The 14,134-nt window shown below is 40.2% G+C and overlaps 1 protein-coding gene across 6 annotated transcripts in view; it reads left to right on the top strand.

Annotated features, from left to right (window-relative positions):
• LOC114245577 (uncharacterized) overlaps positions 1–14,134 on the top strand; it is a 43,761-nt gene that overhangs the window by 19,646 nt on the left and 9,981 nt on the right. For all 6 annotated transcript variants that reach the window (XM_028177817.2, XM_089740088.1, XM_028177802.2 and 3 more), the window contains exons 2-4: positions 17–104; positions 398–871; positions 4,098–4,265. In XM_028177817.2, coding sequence (XP_028033618.2) covers positions 28–104; positions 398–871; positions 4,098–4,265 — 719 coding nt within the window. In that variant the 5' untranslated portion in view covers positions 17–27. The remainder of the gene's footprint in view (positions 1–16; positions 105–397; positions 872–4,097; positions 4,266–14,134) is intronic.

Here is a 14,134-nt window from a genome sequence, read left to right as displayed (position 1 = left end):
TTTTTTTTCCCAACAGGTCGGAGAAAAATGTCTGAAAATCAAGAGGAGCCATGCACATCATCAAGTAATCCAGCGAATAATGGAAAGGAAGAGAAAGAGCAAGGGTGAGTAGAATGTGACTGAGACTCATATTTGTGGTTCATCTTTATGATGTTTTCAGGTTTTGGTTACTTCTGAACGACAAGTTAGCTAATCTGCACTAATCTGTGCAAAAAAGCTAAAACGGAAATGATAACTCTTTTAAATATCACTGATTGAATAGAGCGGAATGTAAAATAGAATTTGTTATTTTTAGATTTGATTTTCTCCCTGATACTAAAATGTTGTATTACCTTGGTTCTATAACATAATTTATCATTCGTATATTATTTTTTATCAGTTTTAATGTTGTTTACAGTGGGGAAAACCGTCCTCCAAACAATTCTGATAGTGACAGAGTGGTCGTAGGTGTATTAACAATGCCACTTAAAAAAAGTCAATCATCATCTAATACTGAGACTATGGAGGCTGATACTACAGGCATCACCTTAGAGACCACCTCCAATGAAAACTCTCAAAATGCTGATGACCAAGAACAGGCTGGTGAAAATGATGAAAGTGGTCAAAATGATGAGGCTTCTCAAAATGCCGACAGTCCCCGAAATGATGAGGGTCCTAAAAATGATGCTGAAGAAACATCAAATGATGAAAGTAGCACGTCCAGTGAATCCAGCGACGATGCTGACAACAGTCGCGAGAGAGAAGCATCACCCGAGCATGATGACAGTCAGCCAGAAGATTTGGCCATAGAAACTTCTGAATCCGATTTTCATGCATACTGGCGTCGTGCAGATAATATCCAGTTGCCTCCACAACTACCACCAACTGTAGAGTAAGTGGAATCCTATTTATTTTCAGTTCGTAACACAGTAGATGTAGCCTCATCGAATGTTGATTGGCTTTATGTCGGTGTTACATGTTGCATAGTATTTACTGTCCCTTTTTTACGTGAAACTTATTTGCAACTGTGAGACGCCGGAACAATTGTTTGAAAGTAATTTATTTTAATATTAGTTATTGTACTCTCTGATGAAGTCTCCTTTATCTTCTTACGAAATCATAAAAACAGTACAGTTTCTTATCTTTTAACATTTAAAGATGTTTTTTGCTTGTTTGTTCTTAGTGTACGCGTTAATACAGCCAATTGTGTTTGAATACAGCTCGGAGAAATTCCCGTATGTTAGATCGTCGATGAGCCAGTCGTTTTCATAAATATGATCTCATTGTTACAATCATCGTTGACGGCAAAAAACGGCTGTAATATTTTCGGTATTTGTCCAAGTTTACGAAGATTTAAATTTTTTACGTGAAGTTCAAATAACAAATAAAAAAGGTATATGATTGAAACATAATACTGATTGGGATTGAATTTGATTAGATTTCGTTTTAAGTAAAACGTAGATTCAAGCTCTTAACGAGTACGTAACTCAAAGAGGTTTTCTTTTGTTTCCTTTCTTTGCCTACTGTGTAGTTGAGCATGCAATCCTTTATATTTTTTTATATCCTTAAAATAACAATATAATTTTGAGCAGATTGTCAACTGTGAGCATTTCAGCACTCTTCGTGTCGCTTAACTACAAAACATAATGCCGGATTTAAGAGAATCGTTCTCGAAAACGAAGACTGGCGATATCTTGCAAGACGACAAGCACAAGGTGGGTGACGGCATTCACATTGTGATGTCTGTTAGCTCCGGTAACCACTTAAACTGGTGGCCCGTGAGCTTATCCATCCGTCTGAGCATTTAAAAAACTTTAAGAGGCTTGAACATTTCGTGGTAAGGAGTTAAGGGTCTCATACGACTGGTTTTTTGTTAGCTTTTCGAATAAGTTTTGGTCCAGAACCTTTCTCTTAAAACCTGCACCTCGTTCACAACGCTTTACTCCTGAAGGGTTGGCATCACGGAGCTGGCACATCACACTGCAATCTGCAGATGGTTGCTTGCGATCTGGATGAAACCGATACTGACATCATTCTTGACCAAGGGTTGCCGTTGTTTCTGGTTTGGTGTGGTATTGGCAGGTTATAACGCGCATGTAAAACGAATATTGGGAATACTATGTTGTAATCCAGCTTTGAGGAAATCGTCCGGCCGCAGCTTAATTTCACTACTGTAACGTTATTAATCAAACTGAAGATTAGCGAACCGCCTGTTCTTGTCACAGGGAATGGTAAACAGTCGACGTCGCCCTATACACGTCATTTCGGATCCTCCCGATCCACTATCTGTGCTTTTAGGTACCTCAACCAACGGTCACCGTTCTCGTCTAACCCATCGATTGCGACGAAGGGTTCGCCGAGTAAATAATCTTACAGACACAGCATACTGAGTTTCTCACCGGATCTTTTCAGTAGGTCGCGTTTCCGATCCGGTGGTAGATTCTGCGTAGCACTGTTGTTGCTAGGGCTAGTGTTAGCAAAGTCCACATGCTAGAGCCCCGCCAGCTTACCTATTCGCTCGATGAATCTAGGATGACCCTTTGAAGTCACCAGAATAGTTAGCAAAAATAAAAAAGTGGCAGGGATGTTGAATGTATGTTGTGTGTTTGTGTTTTGAGGCCCTCACTATCTAGTTATGAAATGGTAAGCTTTACTCCAGTGAATCGCATCTTGGTAAGTACTTATAATGCAGCAGCATACACACACTGTTGGTAATGTGTGTCCGTGTTCATAGAGACTTTAGATGCGGGATTATATCCATCTGATATTTAAGCCTAGGAAACCTAGAGCATGTAAATTTCACGATTTCGATCCCTTCCTCGAGCTCATGGGAAGTAGTACATTGAAACCAACATCTCACACGACCATATTTATTTTTAATATCAATGCTTATGTTTTTTTTTAAAAGGTAACAAGCTTCAGCTTTGGCCTGTTGCATGAGTATTTAGCCCTACGTATTCTTCGCATGGTGTTAGTAGTAACTCCACAATCGATTAAAATTAGTTTAAGATTTTCATGTTGTTTCACGATCTTATTAAATACGTGTTGTATGGTACTCATAAATTTGAATACAGTGGAGACAACAGCGCCACGTTTTATTCAGCATAAGTCACATTTTACCAGTTGGTTTTGTTGTTACTGTGAATATATTTGAATGCTTAGGTATACACAATAATGTGAATGTGTGAATGCTGTTTTCTGTGTTGATATTTCAGTTGTAAAAACAACAGCATTTAAAAAAACAAAAAAACACTCAAGACATTCAAAAGTCAATTTGTTCTAGATATATTTTACTGTCTATTTTGTATTCAATATATACGTATTGGTTCAGACCAAACAAAAAATAACGGTTGCTGTGAATCGAATTACCTTTATTCCAAAAGTCTTTGTTTTCTAGCCATTTAATCGAATAAATAAATTTATAATTGATTTCTTTACTTCTATTTCATTATTTTATAAATTACTGAATGTTAATAATTTTTATCCATTTATAAAACCTCTTTTTTTATAATTAATAGTCAAATAGAATTTAAAATTTATGTTTTATTATTTTAATGGCGCAATTTCATGTATTGATGATCAAGGAAAGATAAGATATCCAATATAAAAAGTTTTCGAATACAAAATACTAAAGCTAGTCAGATCACTCGAGAGGATCCGGAAGGACATGAAACCCCCCAGGTTAACATCGGACGAGGACCGTGCGTTGGGAGAGAGTGCGAAAGATCATTTTATGGGAGGGGTTCTGCCATCTTTGGCCCTAGTTTTGGTCATTCTCGGCCTTGGCCTTTACTAACTTCGGCTACCACATTCTACATTTATTCAGGAGGATCAATAGAGGTTCATCCCGGCCTAAAGAAATGAGACCGACCTTAAGATAACCGTGAAACTAATAAAATATACATTCATTAAGAATGTAATGACTGTGTAATCAGTTTGTGATTGGGTGCTTCGTCCATGGATCATCAACCACCTCGGTTTTGAGATGCTAGAACCGTGACACTAGATTACATTGGAGATTTTTTGGAAATTTGCATTTAATTAGTTTGTTTTGAGTAATATCGTGAGCGGGCCGTTGGTCATTGGATCGTTGTACTTATCATTTATTTATCGTGCAGTCCGGAAATTATTGACGTCGACGCCTACGCTGAAAGGGTTGAACGTGAAGCACGGCAGCGCCCACTTGAACTCAGACGTGAACCGGACGTGAGCCCCCCTCCCATGGTCAATGAAGAGCGTCAGGAGCCCATGAACCTGGTCCGCCCGTCTCAGGCACAGCCGCCGAGGTGAGTGTAATGCTAATTATAACTTATTTTTAAAGATAGTAGGGCAGAAGAACTTTGTGCTCAACCGAGTTTCCGATTGTAGGTGCTAATTTTAATGTAAGGTTTTCTTATTTGGGAAACGTCTAGTTCGGATGCCATTAATTAGAATTTTTGTCGAAAAAGTATAATGTTTTTCGTTTTGTATGATAGAATTGCCGTTCTCTAATAATATTGAGATGCTAAACTGTCAAGGTTCACCATAGCTTCTACTACTTGCTCGACAATAAGTGACCGGACTGCCTGAAATGAACAAACTAAACAAATCTCTGTAAAATGATAAACGATGAAACAAGTTGAGAATGATTATTTTTTAATAAAAACAGAAAATTAAGAAAACAGAAAGAAATGGGTAATATGAAAGACAAACGTCAAAAGTGAAGTATATAAAAAAACTACATTAGTTATCAAAATAGCAAAGAGGTCCACAACATCCTCCCCCTCGTGCAGAAAAGCACAAACTGGTTATGCAAACCAAGGTCAGTCAAGGCCTTAGGTGGAGAGCCTAACCAGCTTTCGTACGGGTCGGCGTAGCATTCCCCCTGCTGTTGCAACGTCCACTACCCTAATCACGCCATCTTTCCCAGGGTACACTTTCGCAACACGTCCTCGTGGCCATATTCCGCGGGGCAAGTTGAAGTCAGCAATAATTACTACGTCACCCTCTTGAAGAGCTGTTGAACTGCGGTTGCCTCTTGACTGCTCACGTGGTTGTAGGGTCCGGAGAACCTCGCGCATCCAACGCGACCAAAAATGATCCGCTAGCCTCAATGCTTTCCTCCATTCGGAACGGCTGACCAAATCGTGATCGTTCAAGGCAGTAGGTAAGGTCTGCACGGACGAAGAACCGATTAAGAAATGAAATGGTGTTAGTGTTGTCGGGTCCTCAGGATCTGTAGATACATGAGTTAATGGACGTGAATTGACAATGGCTTCTGCCTCGGCTAATAAAACGCTCAAGGTTTCTTCTTTTGGAGCTCGTTCGGTTAATGTTGCGTTCAGAGCTACCTTTATTGATCGCACCAAGCGCTCCCAACATCCTCCGAAATTAGGTGCCGCAGGTGGGATGAACTTCCAGAGTATTCCTTGAGTGCTTGTGAAATCTTCGACATTTTCTCCGTAGAAACCTCTGAGAATGCGATTGGCACCAACAAAGCAGGTTCCGTTGTCCGAGAAAATCATGTTTGGACAGCCCCGTCTTGCAATGAATCTTCTAATAGCCATGATAGCAGAGTCAGTCGATAGACTATGTACCATTTCTAGGTGAAGGGCTCTGACAGTTAAACAGGTGAAAAGGGCCACATAACGTTTTTCATGCCTGCGCCCGATAGTGACGCTTACGGGGCCGAAGTAGTCCAGACCCGTAAAAGTAAAGGGCCGTCGATGGTGAGCTAATCTTTCAGGTGGCAGATCTCCTGTTTTCGGGTTCACCGGCAAGGACTTTCTAATTCTGCAGAGTGGACACTCTTTTGCTACTGTTCTCACTGTGTTCCTCAGCCTTAACAACCAGAATTTTTGTCTTAATTCGTTCACGACTAGTTCATAATTTGCGTGACCCGCTTTTCGATGATAAAATTGTGCCAATAAACGTACAATTGGGTGACGACCGTCAAGAAGGATGGGGAAGCGTGTGTCAGGGTCAATGCCTTCTGCGGCTTTAATTCTTCCGGCTAACCGCAGTAATTTGTCCTCTCCCAAAGCGGGTGACAGTTTTCTGAGACGACTGTTCGGAGGAATAGGCTTCGAGTTCAGGATATGAAGAAATTCTATGGAAAAGCTCTCGACCTGTGTTCGTTGCATAATTTGCCTTCCAGCGGCCTTTATTAAATCCGCACTAAGAGGTGGTAGAGTAGTGGACGCTGAAGGATGGCGGGCACAAACTATTTCGCCTTTCAATTTAGAATTTCTAATGGAAGCCAAAATTACACCAAACTTTGCCGCAGCTTGAAGTACCCGGGCAGTGGCACGTAATAAGCGCTGCCAATTACTAAAATGAGCAAAAATGGCTGTGACCGGAGTCGGTAACTCTTCGACAAAGGAAGTTAGTCCGACCAACTCATAACTATTGGTCTTAAGTTCATCGGTATTTGGTGAGGCAAACCTTGGCTCTGTAGGCCAGTCCTCAACGGATTTAAAAAGAAAAGATGGACCGCGAAACCATCTGTGGGACGTGTCGAGGTTAATTGATCGCGTTCTGGTAGCGTCGTCGGCAACATTCAAGTCCGTTGGTACCCATCGCCAGTCTCTGACGCAAGAGTTTTCAATAATTTCACCTAAACGATGGGCAACAAAAGGCTTAAAAGAGCGCGCGTCATTACGTAACCACTGAAGGACTGTCATAGAATCGGTCCAAAAGAAAGTATGTGCCGGTTGTTTTCTATGACTGTCCTTAATGGTGACCGCGAGACGAGAAGCTATTAAAGCGGCCTGGAGCTCTAAACGTGGGATAGAGATAGGTTTCAAGGGTGTAACTCTTGCCTTACTAGAGATGAGAGAAAGCTCGATGCTGCCGTCTGAGTACAAAAGGCGCTAATAAGCGACACATGCGTACGCGAGCTCACTTGCATCAGCAAAAACGTGTAACTCCCTCTGAGTTGGTTCAGAGTTTTTAGAGTTAGAATACCAACGCGGAATTTCCAAAGAAGTTACTTTTGACAACTCCTGAAACCAATCAGACCATCTTAATGCTTCCGTGGGTTGGAACTCGGTGTCCCAGTCGACATAAGACCTCCACGTTTGTTGAAATAAAATTCTACCCTTAACAACTATTGGAGCTAATAGGCCTAACGGGTCGTACACACGCATGAGGTGACAAAGAACTTTGCGTTTTGTGAGAGGGTTTGGAAATGTTTCACCTAAGCCTGAGCAGAACCCTAAATTATCTGTTATGGGATTCCACAATACTCCCAACGCTCTAATATTGTTTGCAGAGCAGCTGCCAAGGTTGATTTCCAACGACGGTTGAGTGGCCCTAAGATCAGCAGGAATAAATTTTAGCGCTGATGGATCGTTGGAAATCCAGCCCCGCATCTCGAAGTAGGCATCATTGTGAACGGCAACAATATCTGCCGCCAGTTGTGCTGCCTCTTGAATGTCATCGAGAGAGTCAATATAATCGTCCATATAATGATTGTACAAAATAGCATGAGCTGCTTTAGGAAATAAACTTTCGTGCTCACGAGCGTTTTTATTTTTAATAAATTGCGCTATAAATGGACTGCAGCACGCACCGAAAATGATGGCTGTCATCCTAAACTCCTTTATAGGTTGGTCTCTGCTTGACCTCCAGAGAAACCGGAGGGCGTCCCTATCTTGCTCTCTGATCCTTACTTGAGGAAACATTTCCCGGATATCAGCAGTGAGAGCAATACGGCCCTCGCGAAATCGAAGTAAAATACCTAACAAGGACTGAAGCAGGTCTGGACCAGGTAGCAACAAAGAGTTTAGGCTGACGCCCGCATTCGTGGCTGCGGCGTCGTGAACTACACGAAGCTTACGTTTCTGAGGGTGATACACGCCAAAATGGGGTAAATAGAGCCTCATAAAAGAATATTGTTTATCTTTAATGTGGTTGGCGTAGTATGACTCAGGAGCACATTCTTCTGCATAACCTTTAGCGATCATGTTTGAAATGAACACGTCATATGCTTTTGCAAAGTCAGCATCTTTAGCCATGCGCCTTTCTAGACTTAAAAATCGTGACATGGCTTGAGGGTAGCTGTCCGGAATGCGTTGTATATCGTCACGCCACGGCATACCCACCTCAAATCGACCAGAAGTGGGGAGACGTCTAGCAGTTTTTTCTAAAATCTCGACTGCACGTTTATCTGACTTAGAATGTAGAGTTTCTTTTTTAGAAATACCTAACGAATCAATTTTGTATTGTTCCCTAATAAGAGAGTCTAATTTCTCCTCATCGGAAGGTTCGATACACACACCGTGATTAACAAACTCCACTAATTTAGTTTTACTGGTCGCGATTCCATAAAGCACCCAGCCTAAGGCAGTTAAACAGGCAACGGGTTCATTCTTACCACCACACCGTACCTCGCTGCTGATTGACAAATGCCAATGCTCTGCACCAATTAAAACTGTTGGTGTAGCATCTTCATAAGTTACGTTGCAAGGTAAATTCGCTAAATGTGCGAAAGAAGCAATAGTTTCCTGCCTAATTGTTTGAGGACGCAGAGACAAAGACTCCATAGCTCTCGCATTTTTCACTAAAAATGTGTCTCGTGTGTGCCTACCCTTAATGTGAAAATCTACATACGATATCGTAGCGTTTCTACTGAGACCGCCTATACCATTAACCGTTATTTTCTGGTGAGGCCCTGTCGCACCGATTTGAGTAGCAATACTTGAGTCAATGAGCGTAGCAGTGCTACCGTCATCGAGAAGTGCGTAAACATTGCAACTTCCTGAGGGACCAGAGACAGTAACGGGTAAGATTTTCAGAAATACACGTGGGCACAGAGTTAAGATGGAGCTGGGTTCTTGAACACCTGTAGAAGTGGTAGAAACTATTACCTTTTCGACAGATGCAGGTTCGTGGTGCTTTGGTGCTTGATCATTTTCGGTGGATTGCGTGTCGAACATAGTATTGACAGAAGAGGCAGGTTCTTTACCATGCATTAACGGGTGATGACGTATTAGACACCCATCAACACCACAAGGGTTAACTTTACATGTTTTCCACTGATGTGAACTACGCTTAAGACATCTATAACACGCTTTTACCTCACGCAGCCAGACCCACCTTTCATCAATAGATAAGGCTTTGAACTCAGAACATGACTTAATATTGTGATCTTTTTTGCAAAACGCGCATTCAAGCTTTTGTGTAGACGCCGCCTTAGAATTTAGTTTAGAGTGTGTAACTATGTGAATATTTTCCCGTTTATACGGTTTGTTTAGTTGAGAGTTTTGTGGTGAATGTTGGATCGAGCAAGATTCCGGTGATAAACCGAACCGAATAAGTTGATCTAACTCGCGCCTCAAAAAATCGGACATAATTTCTAATTTAGGACGCCCTGTAGTATCTTGCATAGCAAAGTCCGTCCATCTTACTTTAGTAACCGGGTTTAATTTTCCTAAGACGGCGTGAAATAGTTCTGGAGAATGCAAGTACTCAATTTGATTCAGTATTTTAAAAGAAGATATAGAATTACGTACCTTATTCGTTATCGTAATTAACTCTTTCAAGTCATTTCCCAAAACGTGGTAGATTTTTAAGAGCGGAGACTTCCTTAAATACTATAATTTCCGGGCGAGCGAAGTTCTCCTCCAGAGCTCTTATAATATCGTTCGGGTTGTCTGTAGCCAGCAACAGTGACGCGACTGCATCTCGGGCCGCGCCGCGAAGTGCATTTTGTAACCGACTCATATTTTCAATATTTGAAAAATTGTTTTTGGTTAAATCAAAAATACGTTTAAAATGTAGCCATGTTAAGGCGTCTCCGTCGAAAGGAAACAATTCGATCTTATGTTTATGACGGTGCGAAGTAGCAAGCGCCTTGGCCGCAGCTGCAGTGTCAGCAACAGCCTGAAGCAGACTACTCTGATCAACCTCCGTGGAAATGAGCGGTCGCGTAAGTACGGCCGCCTCGGACGCTTTAGTGACGTTTAAAAGTTGTTTCTGATGAACAAAACGGTTAACAGGGGATGCAGTTGACCCAGTGGCCGGCAGAGGTGCCTGGTGGCCGGGAGGCGGAACCACTACTTGCTCTCGCCCTACTGCGGGGATGCCTCTATTAACTGTATTTTCGCCAACGCAAACTGGCTGTCCTAAACTTTGTACCCATCTTTCTGTTCTTTCTACGCTTACCCTGGCAGAACCACTGCGACTGCTGTGACTTGCCGCGGCTTCCGCGTCGAGAGCGGCAAGTTCGGCCTTCAGTTCGCCCTCCTCTACCTGCTGACGGAGTGCTGCCAGTCGACTTTCACGTTGCCTCTCACGTTCAGCCAGCTCCTGCTCAAGACGTCGGCGCAGGGCGAGGGCCTCTACGGCGGCCTTTTGAGCCTTAATTGTGGATGACGAGCGTGATGATTTTGACTTAGACGTCTCACTCGGAGCAATGCTGTCTACATGTTGGGAAGTACTAGGTTGTATAATATTAACTTGCACACCAGTACTAGTCGCAGGGTTTGTCGACATGATTTTCCTTTTACCGCGGGTGATCATTAAGCGAGAAATAAAAATGAAATAAAGCAGTGAAAATGAAAACAAATACTACGAAATGAACGAATAACTAAAGCTACGTAATGAAAAATAGGTACGCTGGAAAATTACTGGTGAAGGACCAAAATGAAATGAACAAACTAAACAAATCTCTGTAAAATGATAAACGATGAAACAAGTTGAGAATGATTATTTTTTAATAAAAACAGAAAATTAAGAAAACAGAAAGAAATGGGTAATATGAAAGACAAACGTCAAAAGTGAAGTATATAAAAAAACTACATTAGTTATCAAAATAGCAAAGAGGTCCACAACACTGCCTTTACATAAAAATTGATTGTTCGATGTCAAGATTGACGAGATCTTCTTTTCACTGTGCTATTAAAATATATACATATTTTTTTTATTGCTTAGATGGGTGGACGAGCTCACAGCCCACCTGGTGTTAAGTGGTTACTGGAGCCCATAGACATCCACAACGTAAATGCGTCACGCACCTTTGAGATATAAGTTCTAAGGTCTCAAGTATAGTTACAACGGCTGCCCGACCCTTCAAACCGAAACGCATTACTGCTTCACGGCAGAAATAGGCAGGGTGGTGGTACCCACCCGCGCGAACTCACAAGAGGTCCTACCACCAGTGATTCCGCAAATTATAATTTTGCGGGTTTCATTTTTGTTACACGATGCTATTCCTGCACCGTGGAAATCAATCGTGAACATTTGTTGAGTACGTATTTCATTACAAAAATTTGGTACCCGTTTGGGATTCGGGAACACGGGGGCATCGCTCAACACGAATGCACCGGACGTCTTATCCGTTAGGCCACGACGACTTCAAATACCGGTCCTTGTACGTAAAATGGGGTAAATAGGGACAAAATCGAACTTTAGATTGAATTTTTAAATAGTTCCAATTTTTTAATAAACAGAATCCTTTGGGACTACAATAATGTCCACGGTAGCGCGGTCTCCGTCAATGTTCCTTCGGAGTTGTCCGATTGCGCTGAACTTATTTTAAGTGAAATAGATGTTTTTTCTATTTGTCTCACTACTTACAGGAAAAATCTGTCGCGGATCATCTCCCAATTAAATTAATCTTAAGCAAGCAATGAAATGTAATCAAATCTTAGCTGTATATTTTTTTTTATTTTTGATGTTAATGCACTGTCGATTGCACCTATAATTGAGGTGACATCTGCCATGAACTTTTGTCAATTTGTCAATGTTTTGTATTGATGATCACTTTGTTGGTGCAACTTAATAAATAAATAAATAAAAAGTCACTGCTCAACCAAAGAAATAAGTTGAGTCTTGAACGTACCTAGGTAATAAAAACCGTTACATTATTTTAATTATTCATTTTAAAGAAATAATCGGTAAAATAATTGCCGTCCCAATTTACCCCACGTCCGGGGTAAATTGACACGGGTAAGGGTTAAATTGGGATATTTGTAAGGGTTGTCAGCTCGCAGTACTGCGATATATAGGTAGGTAGGTAGGTGCCATACAATTATTTATATGGACCGAAATTATGAATACAACCCATAATTTATGCACAATACACAACATAGTGTAGTCTACTGGTGGTAGGACCTCTTGTGAGTCCGCACGGGTAGGTACCACCGCCCCGCCTATTTCTGCCGTGAAGCAGTAATGCGTTTCGGTTTGAAGGGTGGGGCAGCCGTTGTAACTATACTGAGACCTTAGAACTTATATCTCAAGGTGCGTGGCGCATTTACATTGTAGATGTCTATGGGTTCTAGTAACCACTTAACACCAGGTGGGCTGTGAGCTCGTCCACACACCTAGGAAAAAAAAAAAAAAAAAATTATATATATTAAGCTGGTTTCTATTCCGAAGCGATGTGACGTGAATGATAATCAACAATACAGTGATCAAAAAAAGTATGTGCATGTTATCTTTCAGAAAATTATTATTTAATTTCCTTAAAAATCACAACTCTGAAACAAAATCATAAAATAGAATAAAAAAATAGAAAACAAAAGGACTGGAAATGCAATAATATAATTTTATTTAATCAACATTTTCAAAATAATCTTGAGCAAGAATAAGATATCAGGTGACTAAGATAAAAAGCAGCTTTATCTGATTACTGCCAATAATAACAAAAATAAAAGAAATTATTTTTAAGCTAAATAACTAAACTCAATTAATTCACTATAATTGGAACCTAGATATCTCGGATTTTTTATTTTAATGTTACATTTAAAATCTGAGGCCTATTTTTATTTGTGTGTGCGTTGTGAATGTTAAAAAAATCATGATTCGACGCGTGAATAGATTCAAAAGATTTGATTCGTTTGAGTTCTTTTTAATTTTTTAATTTTTTTTATTGCTGTAATGGACATACGACCGGGCAGATATTACAAGCTAAATGTCGCGAAAAAAAAGTAATTATATATATACTTTTCTTTTACTATAATACTTACATAAACTAACTGATAAACACATTAACCTTCTTTACATCACGCAATTGAGTGATAGTATAGGCTAAAAAAAGTATTATAAGATATCGGTGACAACCCTAACAAGCCATCCCTATTTTGTCTTTTGGCGTTCCAATTTTGTGTTTTCTCGTCCCTAATTTTTCTAGTCTCGTTCCAAATTACCCCACATACGTCCCAATTTTCCCCAAAAAGAAAGGAAAAAATATACATTTTTTATTTTGTCGAAATATTGTATTTAAAATAAGAATATTGCAACTTACCGTTTGTTTTGGTATTTCCAGGTGTATTAAAAACTTATATAAACTGTGGACTTATTGAAAAAACAACGATAATATTACTTTTTTTAAAAGTTCTTTAAGATGTTTTAAAACGCACTTTTCAACCACTATTTTCAATTTAATTTGATGAATTTTTGGGACCAACTTAACTCACATTTAGTACTTCCATAGTTAACTTGGTTTTTCTTCTAGACATTGATAAATATATTTTTTTTTTTTTTTATATTTACTAACAATCACGCCGCATTAACTGGTCCCGTGATAAGTTCGTAAAGAACTTGTGTTACAGGTACCATATAGCGGATATAAATGTAAGATTTTCATTATACACATACATATATTTAATATACATCCATAACCCTGGAAAAGACATTTATATTTATCATACAAAAATCTTCCCTTGGCGGGATTCGAACCCGCGACCCCCTTGTGTAGTGACCATGTCACTTACCACTACACCGGACGGCCGTTAATATTACCATAAAGAAAATTAGGTAGATTCCGTGCTACAGGTACTTTGAGAATCTTCCGCAGGTTTGTCCCAATTTACCCCAGAATCCCAATTTACCCCATGTCATGGTACTCTATAAAGCTACCACAGTGCGGTGTCCGTACGGCGGACTCCACAGATACGTAAAATGTCAAATCACATTTATCTATCAACAGTGACCCGTCCGCTCAAAGGACTTCCCACAAATGCGGCCAGTGGCGGCCACAGTGCCGCGTCCGCTCAGCGGACTTCCAATATTATGGGCTATTACATTTTTTTACTAGAGTTCTCGTTCTGAAGTACTTTAAAAATCGACTAAGCATGAATAAGTTCGCCTTATTACATAAAAATTATTTGGTCTGTGGTTCAAAAAATTTTCAAGATCGTTGATTTAGTTGGTGGAAATTTCAAACAGT

The sequence above is a fragment of the Bombyx mandarina genome, chromosome 01 (assembly GCF_030267445.1).
Source record: "Bombyx mandarina strain Sakado chromosome 01, ASM3026744v2".
NCBI classification, from domain to species: domain Eukaryota; kingdom Metazoa; phylum Arthropoda; class Insecta; order Lepidoptera; family Bombycidae; genus Bombyx; species Bombyx mandarina.
Note: the sequence above shows the minus strand (reverse complement) of the source record. Positions and strands in the feature narration are given on the sequence as shown.